The sequence below is a fragment of the Schistocerca serialis genome, chromosome 1 (genome assembly GCF_023864345.2).
Source record: "Schistocerca serialis cubense isolate TAMUIC-IGC-003099 chromosome 1, iqSchSeri2.2, whole genome shotgun sequence".
NCBI lineage: Eukaryota > Metazoa > Arthropoda > Insecta > Orthoptera > Acrididae > Schistocerca > Schistocerca serialis.
The window spans coordinates 1202324500-1202344830 of record NC_064638.1 but is presented as its reverse complement, the minus strand read 5'-3'; the positions used below and the strand labels follow the sequence as shown (position 1 = coordinate 1202344830).

The window sequence follows — 20331 nt, the reverse complement described above, 5'->3', positions numbered from 1 at the left end:
TGAATTGATTTTGGAACATGTGGGGCGAGTATTTAAATGAAAATTTGCTAGATAACACAACCGTCATGAAATTGAAAACTTGACAGTGTTTACTCATGTCACCAGTCGTTAATGTTATTCTTGTCTTGTAGCTTACTTAACTGATATAAAATAAATTAGAAATTTTGTGTATTTGTCACGAAAGGTGAACTGATGTCACATGAGAGAAAAATAAGTGACATTTGTGTAGGGTTTATGTAAGCTTAAGTGAAATCAGGAGGTAAAAAATAAAATAAAATAAAAATAAAATAAAAATAAAAAATAAAATAAAAATTAAGCAGGCAGTAGGGAATTTGTTGCACTCTTGCCAAATTGGATTTTTTTGAGGTTTGATTTACATGTAGTACAAATCACAAGTTCAATATTTTTCTGGTGTAATTGTTAATATTTGTACATGTTGCACTATTGTACGATATAATATACCCTTTACTAATAGTACCTTTATGTAATGTTAGAGTGGGGCTGCATGTTCTTCTAGAGAATGTTTTATGAAAAATAAATTTTATTGTTAAAATTTCCTTTTAAACTGTTAATTTTATTAACTTGGATGTATAACCAATTATTGTAAATAATAAATTTGTGTCAACAAGGCTTTGACCAAATAAATGTGCCTACACCTTCCCCATCCTGGCTCTGCTACTGTCTATAAATCACAACGTCCATGGTACTAGAAGGAGTTATAGAGGTTAAAAACTGTTAGAGAAGACACAGAATAGAATACATCCAGCAAATAATTGAGGATGTAGGTTGCAAGTGCTATTCTGATGAAAGAGGCTGTCACAGGTGAGGAATTGATGGCAGGCTGCATCAGACCAGTCACAAAGCAGACAACTGAGAAAAGAAAGAAAGGAAACTGGCTGTCCGTGGTTGATGCAACACTCCTCCTTACTACAGATTCAGATGAAGTCTGCATTGTCATCCCACTGATCCTGCAGTCCTAGATTCTTGCACATTTCCACCATAGCCACTGGGCCACAATCTGCACGAAAATGCTAACCTGGCATTTTGACTAATGACCCAGCTCTGATTGTGATGGAGAAGCTGTTCCATACGTGCAAACAGTATGGTGTACATCATGCAGCTTCCCATGAACTATTGCTCCATGGCCTACTCCCGATCAACTAAGGGACCACATCCACAGTGATTTTGTGCATGCTTTCCTGCATTCCTTGTGGTTATTAGTGATTGGTGCACTGTAAAATTATCCATACGTCACACACATGAGCTTCACCTTTGCAGATGCTAATGGGCTGGCCCTAACAGGTTTTTGCAGTGAAAGTGTTGCCACAGATGATCATCTCAACAAAGACCCACGGTGTACCTCAGTGTTCTTCTGTGATTTTTGTATCTGTAACAGTGTTCAAAATGGTTCAAATGGCTCTGAGCACTATGGGACTCAACATCTGTGGTCATCAGTCCCCTAGAACTTAGAACTACTTAAACCTAACTAAACTAAGGACATCACACACATCCATGCCCGAGGCAGGATTCGAACCTACGACCGTAGCGGTCACGCAGCTCCAGACTGAAGCGCCTAGAACCACACGGCCACACCGGCCGGCTGTAACAGTGTTACTCACATCAAATCTAATATGCACAATTCTCTCCCCCCCCCCCCCCAATTGAATGGTTAGGTGGAATGTATGTTGCACACATTTAAGATACAAGTGGCAAAGTGCTTGGTGGATCTGTCAGCCAATAGGGCATTGCCTCCATTCCTAAGGACCTACAGGACTACTGTGATGAAAGGCCACAGCCCAGTGGAGGCTCTAGATGGCCAACAACCCCATATGTTGCTACACTTGCTTCGTTCTGCAAGGTCGTGTCCTTCACGAAATGTTGTGGGCAATCCAGCCTGGGCATGCACCTTCAGTCAGAAGTTGAGATGGGCACCAGCTATCGTTTAGGAGATACACGGATGGTGAATGTTCACCATGGATGCATGTGGGGTGTCCTGTCCCACCATCAGAAGGGCTGGGTACCATAGAGGCTCCATCTCTGGTGGGTGTCAACAACATCAATATGGTCCTTCTGCCCTCCCCGGACCCTCAATCAGTGTCTGACAGAGGCTGCTCAGAGGCTGCTCACTCATAAGAGCATCTGGTGTCACTGCTTCTGTCTCTTGCTGTGGCACAGTCCAAAGAGCCCCTGTGGCGAGGGTCATCACTGTGGACAGCACACCACTGTCTGGAACACATCCCTGCAAGAGTGATGCCTCTTCGGATGCTGATGAGCCAACAAAAGCCAACACTGTCACCATGCTGATGCCATTGTGCCTTTGCAATCATCACTGTCATCATTTTCGAGTCACCTGGTCAGATCTGGTGGCTTCCTCACATGTCCTGAGCTTCCACCAGCAGCGATCTGTCCCACATAGTCCTCCTGCCTGTGAAGCTGACTCCACAGAAGAGGGGAGGAATGTGATGGCACACCCACACAATTCACCACAGCAGTATTTGTATTCAGTGCCAGCAGTGACTGGGGAAAGCAAGGGTGCTACCATTGCATGCAGCCAGCACACAGGCCGGAAAATGTGAACACAGCACACTGCTGCCAGTGGGGCCTCGTTCACTTGCACCTTCTCCAGCATACACAAATTTTCTCAAGTCAGACCAGTTCTATGCCAGGGTGCATTCTGTTGTCAGTGATAGAACTCTGTACTTTGACCATTAATAGTTTTGTTAATTTTCTCTAACCTTGTTATTATTTGGTGTGCAGTTATCACATGATGTAATGTTTGTGTATGCAGTGATTGTCAATAAAGACTGAAAGTACAGCAATAGACCTCTTGTTTTTAGGTAATTCGCATACTGTGCAGGTCTTGTTTTCGTTTATTACTCATACCTGCCACAGCATGAAGCCTTTCCTCTGTTGAAATATGCTGAAGTTAAGCCACTATTTAAGAAGGGAGATAAAGAAATAGCATCAAATTTCCATCCAATTTCACTTTTGCCAGTATCCTCAAAATTTTAGAAAAAGTAATGTACTTTATAACCATCTTATCTCAAATAACATACTATCAAAGACACAGTTCGGATTTCTCAAGGGTTCACATATTGAGAAGGCTATCTACGCTTACAGTAAAAATGTGCTTAATTCTTTAGACAAAAAATTGCAGGCAACTGGTATATTTTGTGATCTGTCAAAGGTATTTGACTGTGTAAATCACAATATCCTTTTAAGTAAATTAGAATATTATAGTGTAACAGGAAATGCTGCAAAAGAGTTCAAATCTTGTATCTCTGGCAGGAAAGAAAGGGTGCTATTAGGAAAGAGACATGTATCAAGCTATCAGGCATCATCCAACTGGGAACTAATTACATGTGGGGTCCCACAAGATTCCATTTTAGAGCTCTTACTTTTTTCTTGTGTATATCAATGAGCTTCATCAGTAACATTACCAGATGCCAAGTTCATTTTGTTTGCCGATGATACAAACATTGCAATAAATAGCAAATCAAGTGTAGTCTTAGAAAGATCGGCTAATAAAATATTTTTGGATATCAATCACTGGTTCCTGGCCAATTCTTTGTCAATAAACTTTGAAAAAACACACTACATGCAGTTCAGAACTTGTAAGGGGTGCCCCACGAGTATGTGTCTAACGTATGATGACAAGCAGATAGAAGAAGTGGACAGTGTTAAATTCTTGGGATTACAGCTTGATAATAAATTCAACTGGGAGGAGCAGACCACAGAACTGCTGAAGTGTCTTAACAAATCTCTATATGCAATGCAAATTGTGTCAGACATAGGGGATATAAAAATGAAAAAGCTGGCATACTGTGCTAACTTTCATTCCATAATGTCATATGGGATTATGTTTTGGGGTAATTCATCAAGCCAAGCTAAAGTTTTCCAGGCACAAAAACGTGCAGTAAGAGTTATATGTGGTGTGAACTCAAGAACATCCTGCAGAATCCTGTTTAGGGAACTAGGGATACTAACTACTGTTCTCAATATATTTATTCCTTAATGAAATTTGTCGTTAAAAATGTATCACTTTTTCTAACCAACAGCTCAATTCATGGAATCAATACTAGAAATAACAATAATCTTCACAAGGGTTTAAAGTCACTTAGTCTTGTACAAAAAGGTGTGCATTATTCAAGAACACACATTTTCAATAACTTTCCAGCAGCCATAAAAAACTTAACAACCAATGAAATTCAATTTAAGAGAAGCCTAAAGGATTTGTTGGTGGCCAACTCCTTCTACTCCATTGATGAATTTCTCAGTAGAAGAAACTGATTTGTGTGTGTGATATTATAACTTCTGCACAATTTCAGTGCAGTAATGTGTTCATTGTAAATAAGTGTGTATATGTGTGTGTGTGTGTGTGTGTGTGTGTGTGTGTGTGTGTGTGTCAGTGCAGTAATCTGCTCATTGTAAATAAGTATTTAGTAGTTGTATTACATGTTTATTACCTTATAAATAAATAAATAAACTTTTTTATCTTAAATTCAGTGCATTAGTATTTGTAAAATGATTCTTTCATGTAGTGTTCATTAAAAAAAAAAAAAAAAAAAGACAATCATTCCACTTGGGACCTGTGGAATGTTACATTATTTGTTTGAGTTGTAAATATTTGTCATGTATTATTGTTTTTCTTACATGTTCTACATCCTGGAGGACCTCCTCACTACGGATCAATTGGAATGAAAGTAAATCTAATCTAATCCCTGTATCTGATCTAGTGTAGAGGTAACTGAAAGTCTCTCAAACTACTCACCGTACATTTTTGCATTCAGTGCTAATGCTGCCTATTGTTCCATCCATGCCTGACATTTCCTTCCTCTTATCCTTCTGCAGATATAATGAGATTTCTCATCTTCTGCTTCATTGTCACTTGATATGGTATCATTCCTGTAGTCACTAAAATTTTCTTCATCAATGGTAACCTCAACAATTGTGGTTTCTTAACAAGAGAACCAATCTTCATTATTAAAATCAAAATGACTTTTGTGAAACTTGATGTCTCTTCCAAGAATGATGTGTCTCTTTTCCAGACACCATAGCTGATATATATTAACACGGTATCCAACTATGAAGCAATTCTTAATTAGGGAATCAAACTTTTCAGCAATTATTTCTGCAGTAAGTTGTAAATATGCCACACAACCAAACTCTTTCAGTTTCTGTAAATTTAGCATTTCACCATAAGACATAGTAGCAGGAGCTGTTATTTTTAATGTACATTCAGGTGTTCTGTTTAACACATAAAGAGCAGTCTGTACTGCTTCTGACCAAAGTGGTTTTTCAGGTTTACTGTTCAACAACATACAATTAGCCTTGTTTGTGATGCCCCTATTCATGCTCCAACTCATTCCATTTTGTCAATTCACAATGGGTTCTCTTCATTGTAAAGAAGCTTTTGTTTGACAAATACTCACCTCCATTACTGGAGGAAAATCTACTAATTCTAAAACTGAAATGAGTGGTTGCTACAGCTTCATAATGTTTAGCATATTCCAGTAATGGGATTTATTTTGTGTCACATATAATCCGTAAAATAAGTATAGTCATCTATAAATGTAATGATATACGTCTTTCCATTGTGAGATGAGGGAGTAATAGGACCCATAATGTCACTATGTACTAGCTCCAGTGGATGTTTTGCCCTTGTCCTCTTCTGCTTACATTGAAGTCTTGTTTGCTTCCCTTCCATCAGAAGGTGCATGAATCTGGTGTCTTCATATCTTCAGTGTCTATTCATTCCACATATTTTGGAAGTACTTGTAGATCAGTATAATTAATATTAGTGTATCCTTTCTTGTCTTACGGAATAGTACTGTGGGGTGGGACTAGCAAATTAATATGGAAAGAGTTTTCATACTGAAGAAGCGAGCCTTGGGGATCATGGCTAAGGCAAAATCAGGAACTTCTTGCACACCCCTATTCATTAAACACAATATTCTCACACTTTATGCCAAGTATATACTACAAACTATAATGCTAGTGTAAAAAGACACTAAGATCACAAAAAGAAATATGTATATTCACTACTATGAAATGAGGCTTAGAAAAGATTTTCATATAGTTAACAGAAGATTAACTTTAACAGCAAAAAGCCGCTATGCCACAGGAGCTGTTTTTAATAACTTGTTACCAAATGAAGTTAAGATATTAACAGGGAATACTTTCAAAAAGTGAGTCAAGCAGTGGCTTGTCCAAAAAGGCCCTTATAAGTTGAATTTATCATGAATTACAGAGTAATAAGACATAATGTAAAGTAAAAAAAATGTAATTGTAAAACTTTATACTAAGTTGAAAATGCGCTGTATGTAAAATTATGTGTTATGAGTAATTAACTAAATTGCTTTGAATGTCATAACCTTTGATGACAGGTTGTTTCAGAGGCAATTCCGTGCAGGAATTTCTAGTTAATTTCAGAGCACACAGTTTTGCATGTAATTTCCTCTTTGAATAGCTGTCCTTCAATTTTCAGCTTTGAAACCATTTGTCTCCAGTCTGTTCACTGACAATAAGTTATGAGCTAGTCCAGAAACAAGTACACTACTTTTAATCAAAACTCGTACTGCCTTTCCATTGAAATAGCTAAGGACATTCATTTCATTTAAGTGTATTGCCTTCAAAACAGTTCCAGTTTTTGCAACAGTAATCACTACATGTCTTTCAAGCATTTACAGTTTATCAATATCCTTTAAATCATTTACAAAGTGTTCACTCACATCAGAGCCCAAAAACCAGGAAAGCAATTCATTTAATGCACCAGTTGAAAACCAACATGCTTCTGAACTGAGAGTCACAATCTATTGAATTTTCAGAGTTTTTCATCTTTTTTCTTTTATTGCAAATCAGCTCTTTTGCGTATTTGTTTTTCCAATAAATTTTACCATGGCCGTAAATGTTTCTACACATATGTTCTGTCCACACACCTACTGTGCAGTTTACATGTTTATTCTTGTGATCTAAGAGCCTGTGGGTATTCTAGTGCTACATCATAGTACAAAGTACTAGAGCCACACATTTCAGTTATATACAGTTTATTCATGATATCTTTAGACAAAGCCCATGGTGAATAATAGCAACATACAAAACATTCCTGATAAGAAAACTCAAGGGGAAAAAGTCAAAGCAGTTCGTCCTCACAGAGGTGATGGTTGGCTCATGCCAAGTCCACTGGCACCACAAGCGTATTTTTAATCAAGCTCAACTTCAGATTTTCTGTAGATAATGTCCTGATTGCAGTTACATTATCATATATTATCATTTATGAGGGAAACTATGAAACATAAAAATTGCTTTTTAGTGTGAGATTTTTCCATGTAAATTCTTTTTCTGTATTGAAGAGTGTTTAGCAGCAGCTATGTTAACGGAAAGCGGACCTCGTGTGATTAACGAGTTTGAAATAGAAGGTACTGTTAAATCAGGAGCTGGTTTACAAGATTTTTCAACATCAATCAAGAAAGAAAGCACAGTCCTCGCGGACAGAGACTTTTTAGTGGTAATGGCCGGAGCAAACGACGTCAGCAGAAACGAAAGGAACATTGCTACTTCGACACTGAAGAAGACTCTCGGAATGTTAACCCACACCAACGTGATTGTTGTTAATGTGCCACATCGACATGATTTGCCTCAGTGGTCATGTGTGAATAAGGAAGTGGAGCAGACAAACAAGGAGTACAAAGCTATCTGTAAGAACTTTAAGAATGTTTCCCTAATTAACACCAGTAGTTGTAGCAGAGAATGGCATACCAAGCATGGTCAACATTTCAGTTATCTAGGTAAATGTGTTTTAAGTGATACAATTATTGGAATAGTATTGGATAAGCTAGAGAAGGAAAAAAGACCAGTAATGTGTTTGGATTATGTTTCAACTGAGATGACAAAAAACTTGTATGCATAGACCAGGTTGGGTGTTCCAGTAACATAAGGACACAACCTGATCAACTTTCATGCAGTAACAGTAGGTCATGTCAACTAAGAGAATACGCAAAAAAAAGAAATGCCTAAAGTAGAGTTTAAAATATGCTACCTCAATATTCAGGGCATGGCAGATAAAAACTTAATTGTCAACGAATTTTCAAATGAAAACGTGATAGATATTCTATGTTTAAGTGAACATTGGTGTAAAGAGGATGAGCTTGGGTACAAAGTATTGGATGATTACACACTACTTAGTTGCTATTGCAGAAAACAGCACTTACGTGGTGGGGTAGCAATATGTGCAAAAACACCTCTTGCACCAAACTGTGGCAGGATAGATCTCAATACCCTTTGTGATGAAATGCATTTTGAAATGTCAGGTCTAGTAATTGAGAGCCTTAAGCTAATGGTAGTAGTAGTGTACAGGCCAGCTAGTGGTGACCCCCATATCTTTCTGGAGAAACTTGAGGAACTCTTAATGTACATATGTATACCGAAATGGAAAAAATACAATGTTGTCATTGGAGGGGATATCAATTCAAGTTTTGATGTCCTGCAGGACAGAAAAACTGTGACAGAGCTAAAAAATGTGCTTCAACAATTTAACATGTACTCTGTTAACTGCAAACCTACCAGAGGCTCATCCTGTCTAGACAATATATTTACAAATATTAAGAGAACTTGTATGTCCACTGATGTAATTAGTTTCCCTTTCTCAGATCATGATGCAGTATATCTTAGTCTTAATAATGTAACTTCAGACTGCACCAAACCAGAATCTAAAACTGTGATTACTAGACCAGTGAGCAGAGAGAGGATGGATAGGTTTAGACATGCCCTCACGTATTTCAGTTGGGACATATGTTTTATTAGGCTTCAACACCATTCAGTTGATATTGTATTCACAAAGTTTTTCTCCATCTTTTTAAATGTATTTGAAAATAGCATCCCTCTGAAAAAATGTATAGTGAATATTAGTAGTAATTACAAGAAAAGGAAAACGAAGGAATGGTACACTCCACAGTTAGGGCAACTGAAAAATACTGTTATGCTGTATTCCAGTCTGTACAAAACCAGTAAATCAGAACTGTATAAAGACCTGTATGCTAAAGCTAAATGCAAGTACAGGAAGGCAATAAATGAAGCAAAGAAACTGCATAACATAGTAAACATTGAAAAATCTAACAATAAATGCAAGAAGGCCTGGAGTGTAATAAACTCCATTGCACACACTAAACACGAAGAGGAAATTGCCATTACCCCAGAAGAATTTAATAAATATTGCATTCAGTCCATTGAAGAAATTAGTAGTTCAATAATCAAACCACCTGAAAATGCACTTAGTATTATGGACAGCTGCTTTGAAAAGCTTCCCCCAAGCACCTTCACTTTCACAGAAGTGAGGCCAAATAATATCCTAAAAATAGTGAAAAATTTCAAACATTCAGTTAGTGTTGATTACTATGATATGTCATGTAATTTGTTGAAAGATGTTATTGATTGTGTGATTTAACCTTTAATCTTTTGTGTTAACAAATGCCTAGTTGAAAGTAAGTTCTGTGACATACTAAAAATTCTAGAGTTGTGCCCATATACAAAAAAGGGGAAAAGAACTGTCCCGTTAGCTACAGACATATATCCATGACCCCAGTTTTTTCAAAAATTTTAGAAATGATTATGTATGAGCAAGTTAGTGCCTACTTGGGTAAACTAAATATAATTAGTGATAAACAGTTTGGATTTAGGAAAGGTAAATCCACAACAGATGCAATGGACTCCCTCGTAAAATTAGTCCTAGATGTGTTCGAGGCTAGGGACTATGCCCAGGCTACATTTTGTGACCTGAGCAGAGCCTTTGACTGTGTAGAGCATGACACTGTGCTGAATAAGCTAGTTTACTATGGTTTTGATGACAACAGTATAAATATGTTCAGGTCTTTTCTAGAGAACCGTCAACAAGTTGTGTGCATTGGTAGGGAGAAATCAAATTTGGTTAATGTTAGGTACGGAGTGCCTCAAGGGTCGGTGCTTGGACCTTTACTGTTTATACTAATGATTAATGACCTGCCCTTATTCATAAAATCTCATACAATATTGTATGCTGATGACACAACTTTTCTACATAAAACCTCTGATCTAGGTACACTGAAAACACTGACCGAAAATACCCTTGCTCAGTCCTCATTATGGTTCAAAGCTAATGGCTTCTTGCTAAATGAAAACAAAACCCAGACACTTTACTTTAGCCTCAGAGAGATTCCTAACTACCAGGAATTAGAAACTGTTAAATTTTTAGATGTTACTATTGACTATAAATTGACGTGGGAACCACACATTAAAAATATATTGGCTAGGCTTTCAAGAGTGATTTATCCAATTAGAAATTTAAAAAGACATGTTCCCAATGACTATGTGAGATCAGCATATTTTGCCTTCTTCCAAAGCATCATCTCTTATGGAATTTTACTGTGGGGTAGTAGCTGTCATGTAAATGACATTTTACTTTTACAGAAGAAAGTAATAAGAATAATAACGGATTCTGATAAAACAGAAAATTGTAAACCTCTGTTTATTAAATTGCAGTGTCTTAAAGTAGTAAACATATTCATCTACAATGTTTTAATGTACATTAGAAACAATGTGTCTAATTTTGTGTTGAGAAGTGATATTCATAGCCATAATACTAGAAACAGAACATCTGTAGACGTACCATATCATAGATTATCAAAATCGCATAACTCTTACCTAGTTCTTGGACTAAGGATGTTTAATAGACTAAGTGCTGACTTTAAAGAACTGCCTGTAAATATCTTTAAAGCTAAATTATACAAGCTACTAGTGAACAATCCGTTTTGCTCCATTGATGAATTCTTTGAAGATGAAAATACTGTATTCTAATGTGTACCTATTTTATGTAAACCAATTCACTTCGATATAGTAGTTTATGTAGAAATATATGCTCTTGACTTTGTCTATTGCTGTAATCAGCTGAACGACAATAAAATTATTATTATTATTATTATTATGTTTCCAATTTCTCAATATTTTGAACTCTTACAGAATTATTTCAATGTCAAATTCCACATTTCCATCACCATATTACACTGCATAGCTCATCACTGTTCATATCTCCGCTGTCACATTCCCTTCTACATTTCTGTTTAAAACAATTTTTTCTGCTCATTGCTGTTACACATATTCTGCACTTTTTTGATTTTCTTTTACAATTTGCAGTCAATGCGCTAGAATTATTTTCATATTACTTCATTCTTTATTCTCCTCATTCAGTAACACCCTTTCAAATTTTCATTTTATCATCATTTTATTTCTGTTTTCTAAATTTTTGCTTCACACATTAAGCAAGTTATTTAATGGTAAGCATATTCCTCCCCCCCCCCCCCCCTCCTCTCCCCCCATTCTCCCAGCACTCATTGCCTTTCTTTTTTACTTACTAATTACATGCTTCCAATTTTCTTGCCTAGAAACTTTACTTTGCCACCTACACAATATGGTCACACACTTATGTCAAGGTAGAGAAATTTCTCCCTGTGCTGGAAGAGTTTACTCTGAACTCCCATTTTAATTTTTTATCTTTATTTGTGATCAAAAAGTAATATTTAACAGCAGAAAGTTCTCAAGTGAACATCCCAACTGTTGTGGTACACACATACAATATTTTAGCAATTCACAATTCACAGTTCTATGTCTCATAGTGAATCGGTCAGTAGCCTGAAACTTTTGGCTCACGATAACAGACCGAGAAAAAGTGATGATTTTAATTTCTGATGACAATCATTTAGGTGGATGCATGCAAGCGCACATGCTCACATACGCCCTAACCCATCCCCCCCCCCCCCCAACCCATTCCACACAAACACAAACTCAAGTAAACAGGTTGTCCAACCTAATTTCGCCACTTCATATTTCCAAAATGAAACAATGTGTGAAAAATGCAACTGAACATGGATGCACCTATGTCAGGGGCTCCCACAATGGGCAGGAATGCACAATGCATACAAGTAAACAAAGATCACTTTCAACACAAAGTTACATTTTTTAAACTGTGGCACATGCATGTTTTTTTCTACCAGAAAGAATTAATGATAGCAGACTTGGTTTCACTGCTCTAAACCTCATATCTTCTGGAATACTTAAGACTTCAAATAATGGAAATGGTGCCACATTTTCTGCATTAATGCTGTAATGCCATGATGTTGGTTGCCTGCACTGTCATGAAACAACTTTTGCTTTGTGCATTATGGCATAAACTATGGCACCATTGCCATCATTTTAAGTCTACATATTTCAGAATGTATGAGGTTTAGAACAATGAAAACAAGTCAACTATATGTTGAAAGTGATGTTTACATTTATGAATTGTGCATTCCTGCCCCTTGTTTGAGCCCCTGACATAGGTGTATCACTGGCCAATTGCATTTTTCACATTTTTTTGTTTGTTTTGGAAACGCATGCAGTGGCAGAGTTAGATGGGACACCCTGTATATCTGAACTAGTGAATCCTGTTTAATTGTATGGACTGTGGATGAACAGACTTGTAATATACAGTAATGAAATTATCTTGTGTGATATGTACTTGTTTCCTTTGTAAATATCATCTTCCTAATAAGGAAATCTGTAATGTGACTTGACTGTCTACAAATTTTAAGTTACCTACATTACACAGTGTAAAATATTAAAATTTATAGAGTATCATGTAATTTGTACCTACCTCCTCAAACCCTTCTTCATATAAAAGTGTCATAGGGAATAGCTGATGATGAATTCGGCTATGGTCAATAGCTTCCTTTATAGTTTTGTTGAACCACAGGCTATATATAGATACCTGTAAATATATTGTACTGCAATATCTTTATGATTTGTAATTATTGGTGTATGTTTTAACTTTCTGCTAAAGCAATTAATTAATGAAATATGCAAATACCAGTGTTGTTGCTGATATAATTTTAGGTCCACCAGCAGCTCCAGTAACGAGTTGTACATCTCCACTTCCATTGACAAAAATTGAAGGAGACATAGATGAAAGTGGTCTTTTCCCTGGCTGAATAAAATTTGCTGGTGATGGAGGAATTCCAGCTGCACTGGTAATGTTTGGTGCAGAGAAATCATCCATTTCATCATTAAGAATGATACCTGTAGATTTTGATACAACCATTGCACCAAAGCTGCAAAAACATATGAGACTCTTCTCAGTTTTCAAAGAGCAATCATAAGAAAACCACACATGCACATTCATTCATCCATTACTTCATTCATTCATCCATTCACTCATTCATTGCATTCCATTTATTCATTAAAAAGGGGAATCTAAACCAAGTTTGAATAAGTGACGAGCTGTCGCGAATTAATGATGTAGATTGTATTAACAATTCACTATCAATAAAATACTATATTTTATTTGCACTTACACAGGTTAAAATAAGGTATTAAGAGTAGCAGGAAATCTTCTATTGGAAAAATAGTGCACACAAATACATATGTACAAATATTAACATAGATACAGAATTTGGCTGTTAGAAATTCAATTTTATTGTAGAACGAATGAAAATAAACTTGTGGCGACTATCGACCAAGTCGCGTGTAATATCTTTGTTTTTGGCAAGCTCTTTGCCCCAGTCTGTGGTCGCGCGTGAAAGTGTACGGACGTGTACCGAGAATTCAGAATGTAAACAACTGTATATGTGTGCTTACGAGAAATAAAAATAGTGTTTATTACATGTGGTGTAGCGTGCATCATTGGATTCGGCAACCCTACCACGCTAAACCCATACTGGTGACCCCGAATTTTGTTCGCGAGTGCTACAACGAAATCTTATACCATCGAGCAGTACACAATGGATCGCTTGCCGCCTGCTACACTGAACACGTGCCAACTAAGTGTTCCAACGGACGCTTCGGCATGGTTTCACAATTATCCACCGGGCGTCCGCAATAGTTCTACGCAGTTTCCGAACACATCGACTAGCTGTACTCAACAGGACAGTGTTTATACAATTCCACAGCCATGTGTGCCGGCATCAGGTACGTGTGCTCAAATCCCAGTGACTATGTTTACAGGTTTCCCAAGTGCAAGTGTGAATTTTCCACCCGAATCAGTGACTGTACAAATCGAGCCGGACGCTCAAGACAGGAGAGTTCATATTTCTGCCGGAACTCCGGATTTTGCACCAACCCCCCCTACACCACCAGCGTCCGCTTTACGAGTGTTTCCGACGGCACACGCCGTTCCTGCCGCGTGTGTTCCACAAACATTAGGTGATTTTAACTATTTTAATGCATCTGTAGGGGAGGGGCCCGGAAACTGTATTCCGTCGTTCGCCGCACATCGGTCGACTACGGTCGATTCTACCCCGCCGGTCCATTCTACGCCCGTCGGCGTTACTCCGTCGACCGCTCGATTCGTTGATTTCTCGACCAAGGTCGAGCCAGCCGTGCCTACCGTGCCACGTGCCACTGAAAGTGCCGGAAGCTGGTGCACCGCTACTGCACCCGAGACAATTACGTTGCAGAACTATGGACAGGGAGAGACAGTTTCTGATACACATTTATGTCAAGACTTTCCCACCCGTTGGCCGAAGCTACCACCCCTTCGCAAGGATCACCCACGCACATGGTTTGCCTTGGTCGACCACGTCCTGCAGCTACACGGCGTCGCCGACGACAATTCGAAGTTCCTATGCTTACTGTGTCACCTCCATGACGAACTGGATCTGATCTGCGACATTGTGGCTTCGCCCCCCGCTACGGACAAATATGCGTTCGCCCGACGCACCATCCTCGAGCGACTATCCACATCGACAGAGGAAGCTATCCGCCTCATCAGTCAGGAATCGCTGGGATCCAGGTCCCTGTCGTAACTCTGGCGTCATCTCCGCGCTATGATTGACACGCATCACATGCCAGACATTACACTTTGGACCATCTGGTTGCTGAAACTTCCCCCGCAAGTTCAACTTCACCTTCTACATGTAACTTCGGCCCCACTAGATGCCAAACTGAAGATCGCAGACCAGGTTTACTACATTTTGCCCCCCCCCCCCCCCGCATACCCCCCCAGGGTGCCCTCAGGCCTCAGGGGTTGGCACACCTGCGCGGAAGTTCCCATCCTGCAGTACAGAGTGCGCACGACTCGCTCCACGCATGCGCGCGGAGCCAACGCCGCCTGGCAACCGCCGCAGTAACTCCTCTCCTACCAGCACTACTGCAGCGTCGCCATCGGAGGGAACTACAAACAAGTCCCCCTCCACTGCCGCTTCAACCTCAACCAGCGCGACGGGCGACGCCACGCGCTGCCCCGCTTGGTGTTATTTCCACTCCCGCTTTGGCGACGCGGCTAAGAAATGTCGTTCTCCATGCGCGTTCCCAAACTAATAACGCGACCCAATTCAGGCGCTACGGGCCGCGTTGCACCGCACAGACGCCTATCACTAAATACTTCTTCTCCTCACGCGCCAGGACGCTTGTACGTGAAAGATGCAGTGTCTTGCCTTTCATTTCTAGTCGACACGGGGGCCGAGGTTAGTGTGATACCTTTGTCCGCAGGTATTAAATTCGAGCTTCAGCCTTGCCCCCCCGCTTCGAGCCGCCAATAATTCCCTGATCCGCTCTCATGGAATACCGAATTTAAGCCTTAAACTGCAGGACATTAATACGCCCTTACAGTGGACTTTCGTTATCGCGGATGTGGATGAACCCGTGCTTGGGGTAGATTTTCTCTTAGCCCACGCACTGTCACCCAACCTACAACGAGGTACACTAACCTTTAACTCGGGAGACCGTACCACCGATTCAGATATCTTACCCCTCTCATCCGAAAGCGCCATTCTGCTGTGTGAGCTAGCGGAAACTGCTGTTGCAGTGCTTTCTCTTAGATCACACAACGACGAACTTCGGGACAGCAATGGGGCCCTCCGCTTACGCATCGCCGCCGTGCAAGCCAAGCTCACGGACGCGCGTAAGCAGACCGCCCAGCTGTCGCACACGGCCACGCCCCCAACCCCCGCACCACTTCCTCGCACCTGCAGCCGACGCCGCGTGACATTTCTACTGCCAGACGGAAGCTGTACCCGCGACGCTACCAGGTACCCCACCGAGCTCTTCGACAAGGACTACCAGTGGATCACCGCCACTGCTGCTGAACTGCCGGCCTTGGACACACACACGTGTGCATTACAGGTTAGTCACAGTGCAATGGGTGCTCGTCCAGCATCCCCATCGGTGTTCGCGATCAATAACGGTACTGTCCACAGAATAAATACCACAGAAGGCCCACCGGTACGTGCAAAGGCTAGGCGTTTAAATCCGTAAAAACTTAAACACGCTAAAGCTATTGTTCAGGAACTTTTAGATAATAAGACTATCCTCCCTTCTTCTAGTTGTTGGTCGTCACCCATTCATTTGGTGCCCAAGAAAGATGACACTTTCCGCCTCTGCGGTGACTATCGGGCGCTTAACGCCAGAACAATTTTAGATAATTATCCCGTCCCAAATATTCAAGACTTTGCTTCCCAGCTGCATGGGGCACAAATTTTCAGTGTAGTCAATTGTCATAAGGCGTACCACCAACTGCCAATGGCACCTGAGGACGTTGAAAAGACCGCTATCATCACCCCGTTCGGGTTGTTCGAGTATTTATTTATGCCATTCGGCCTTAAAAATGCTGCACAGACGTGGCAACGGTTCATCGACTCGCTGGTTGGAAAACTGGACTTTGCATATGCGTACCTGGACGACTTGTTAATTTTTTCTTCCTCCCTCGAGGAACATGAACAACAATTAAATACAGTGTTACAACTATTAAAAGCAAACGGTATCGCAGTGAACAATACTAAGTCACAACTCGCCGCACCAGTGTCACTTTTCTGGGCCACAGAGTTTCTGGCGACGGCATCCGCCCCCTAACTGAACGGGTGGAGGCCATTAGTACGGTGCCTTTGCCCAAAGATTTTCAGGGCCTCCGCCGCTTCCTTGGAACGGTAAATTACTACCGTAAACATATTCCCCGCGCCGCCGACATACAAGCCCCACTGACGGATGCCCTCGCGGGAAAAAACACATCAGGGTCTCGGGCGGTCACGTGGACTCCAGATATGCGTCGCGCATTTGATAATCTAAAGTCAGCCTTACAGACAGCTGTTACGCTTGCTCACCCCATTCCTGATGCTCCCATCTCGCTTACTACAGACGCAAGTGATACAGCAGTGGGGGCAGTACTTCAGCAATCCGTGGGTTCTGTTGTACAGCCGCTCAGATTTTTCTCCCACAAACTGACCGCTTCCCAACGTAAATGGTCGACCTTCGACAGGGAACTGTTTGCTATTTACGCTGCTATCAAATATTTCCAAGACGATATCGAAGGTCGCCATCTCGTGGTATTTACCGACCACGAGCCATTGGTTTACGCTTTCCGTAACCCAGGTAAGGACTCATCCCCGAGACGTTTTAGGCATATGTCAGTTTATGAATGACATACGTTACGTCAGAGGCGCAGACAATGTCGTCGCTGATTTTCTGTCTCGGATGTCGGTTTTATCTTCACAACTGGACCTCAGTGAGCTCCCTAAATTGCAGACAGAGGATACTGAACTCGCAGCATTGCGTTCCGATATCAAAACAGGACTCAAACTAGAGTTACGGACACTTCCTGGGTTTTCATCACCCATCTGGTGCGACATTTCAACAGGACGCATACGCCCGGTGATTCCTGCACCTCTCCGCCGGGACATATTTAATAGTATCCACGACTTGGCACACCCTGGCATTCGCGCCTCCGCACGTCTGGTATCTGAACGTTTTGTTTGGCCCGGGGTGATAAAACAGTGTCGCAGTTGGGCACGAGCATGTGTGGCTTGTCAGCGCGCAAAAGTAGGACGTCATGCACAGCCCCCCATGGGTACGTTCGATGTGGCAAAAAGAAGATTCCAGCACATACACATCGATATCGTCGGGCCTTACCCCCCTCAGGCCCCTTCCGTTACATACTGTCCGCAATTGACAGGATTGCCCGCTGGGTAGAGGTAATTCCTCTCACTACTATCACAGCCGATGCAGTGGCCCGAGCCCTGCTGTTAATGTGGATCTCGCGCTTCGGCTGCCCAGTCTCTGTCACCACCGACCAGGGCCGCCAGTTCGAGTCTGCCCTCTTCCGACAGCTTTGTGAACTGTGTGGGGTGAAACGATTTAGGACTACAGCATACCACCCCCAGAGCAATGGGCTTGTGGAACGCTGGCACCGAACGCTTAAAGCTCCCCTGATGTGCCACGGAGGTGAGTGGGCCGATGCCTTACCATGGGTAATGTTAGGCGTTCGGGCCGCGTACAAAGAGGACCTTGGCGCATCCCTGGCAGAGGTACTGTATGGAGAACCCCTCACACTCCCAGCAGAGTTAGTCGAGCCTTCACTTCCTCCAGATCAAATCTGCGACTCGACATTCGTCGGGCAGGTCAAGGAGCTAATTGCTAACATCCGCGTGCCACCTCCTCGACCACACACGCCCCCTCCCGTATTTCTGCATAAGGACTTGGCGTCGTGCACTCATGTCATGGTGCGTGATGACACCATCCGACCGGCACTCAGACCTCCATATACGGGCCCGCACAGAGTCATATCACGGCGTACCAACACGTTCGAAGTGCTCATTAACAGCACGCCTCAAACGGTATCCGTCTGCCACCTCAAACCTGCATGGACTCTGGGAGAACTGCCCGATACCCCACCCAGTCAGACCCCATCCCCTGCTGCACCCACCTCGCATGAGGCATCTACCGACAGTCCATGGATGAGCGGCGCCCATTCCCACACGTGTGACGTTCCCCACTCCCAGTCGTGTGACAGTGCTACAGGTGCGTGTGACATTCCTATGCAGAGTGATGCGTGTGATGACTTACCCTCCTACAGGCAGCCCCTCGCCTCTCCCCTGTTAGGATTCAGTGATGTATCAGGGACCAGCCTCAGAGCGTGTGATGTCACCGATGACGACTCGTGTGGAGATTCTGTCAACCCGTATAAGGAAGTGGTAGTGAATGTCAACACAGATCTTATTTGCAGCTCTAATGTGTTTTTTGTTATGCAGCCGGGTAATGTGTACATCTTCTACGAACAAGCCAGCTTCCCCAGTGACAACTTAACTCACATTCATCTCCTCCAGTCTCTCCCCTTGCCTGTTGGTACTGACCTATCAACGGTCAAAGTCCTACGTACCGCCACAGGCATTCAGATCCGCTATCCTGGCCCCTCACAACCCACCATCCCCTCCCCAGATCCCTCAACTGCTGTACGAGGATTCACCCGGTCAGGCAGGACCATCCGCCCCCCTCGCTGGCTCGAAGACTTCAATTACTAATGTAATGTAATGTAAGGTATGGTTTCTGATTAAACACCCTCTCCCTCCCCCCTGGGTGTTCCCTTTACATGTATGCCCCAATATTTATGTTTGTGCTCCACACTCTAGGGGGGGGGGGGGGCTAATGTGGCGACTATCGACCAAGTCGCGTGTAATATCTTTGTTTTTGGCAAGCTCTTTGCCCCAGTCTGTGGTCGCGCGTGAAAGTGTACGGACGTGTACCGAGAATTCAGAATGTAAACAAATGTATATGTGTGCTTACAAGAAATAAAAATAGTGTTTATTACATGTGGTGTAGCGTGCATCATTGGATTCGGCAACCCTACCACGCTAAACCCATAAACTTTTCGGTGGCAACACAAATTTGCAGAGATAAACTTTTTTTTATTATGTTGAAAAAAAATTAATTACATTTCTTTGGTGAGACATCAGGTGTTACTGTGAAATTTCCACAATATTTCATCAGCACAACTAATTATCACTTTCAGGTGCAATGAACACAGAGTGTTCACTGCACCTGATGACGTTGGTCAGTTGCCCAATGAAATATTATGGAAATTCACAACAATGTCTGATATCTCACCCAAGAACCATATTTACAACTAGTCTGTTTGGAAAGCCTAAATAAATACAGATTAACTACAGTTGAGCCTCAGGATGACAGCACACACAGTATCCACTATCCTCCATGATTACAAATATTTAACAATTCATAATCATCATTTGTTTTGAGCATTAGACCATTGAACCTGCTGTGAACTTTATATTTCATTAACTGTTGCTCTCTCCATTTGGTCTTTGAATTGTCTGCTCTAACGAAGCCTCTAGGCTGATACCTCCACATAAGTGTGCATCATTCATCCATTCTACATGAAATCTCAACTTTTGGCAATATTGCATGATTTTGTCAAGTAAACTACAGACATTCTGTTATTGTGATATCTTTGATACAAGATCAGTCTCATTTAGTTACTCCCATAATCAATGGAAGAAACAGCATTTCCAAATCCTAGATTTTACTTTCCTTTGATAGGAGGGAAGC

General features: G+C 41.4%; 1 protein-coding gene across 3 annotated transcripts in view; it reads right to left on the bottom strand.

Moving 5' to 3' along the window:
* LOC126418986 (scoloptoxin SSD14-like) overlaps positions 1 to 20331 on the bottom strand; it is a 187713-nt gene that overhangs the window by 17656 nt on the left and 149726 nt on the right. For all 3 annotated transcript variants that reach the window (XM_050086043.1, XM_050086036.1, XM_050086051.1), the window contains 2 exons: positions 12872 to 13112; positions 12659 to 12772 (listed from right to left, as the gene is read on the bottom strand). In XM_050086043.1, the coding sequence (XP_049942000.1) occupies positions 12659 to 12772; positions 12872 to 13112 (355 nt within the window). The remainder of the gene's footprint in view (positions 1 to 12658; positions 12773 to 12871; positions 13113 to 20331) is intronic.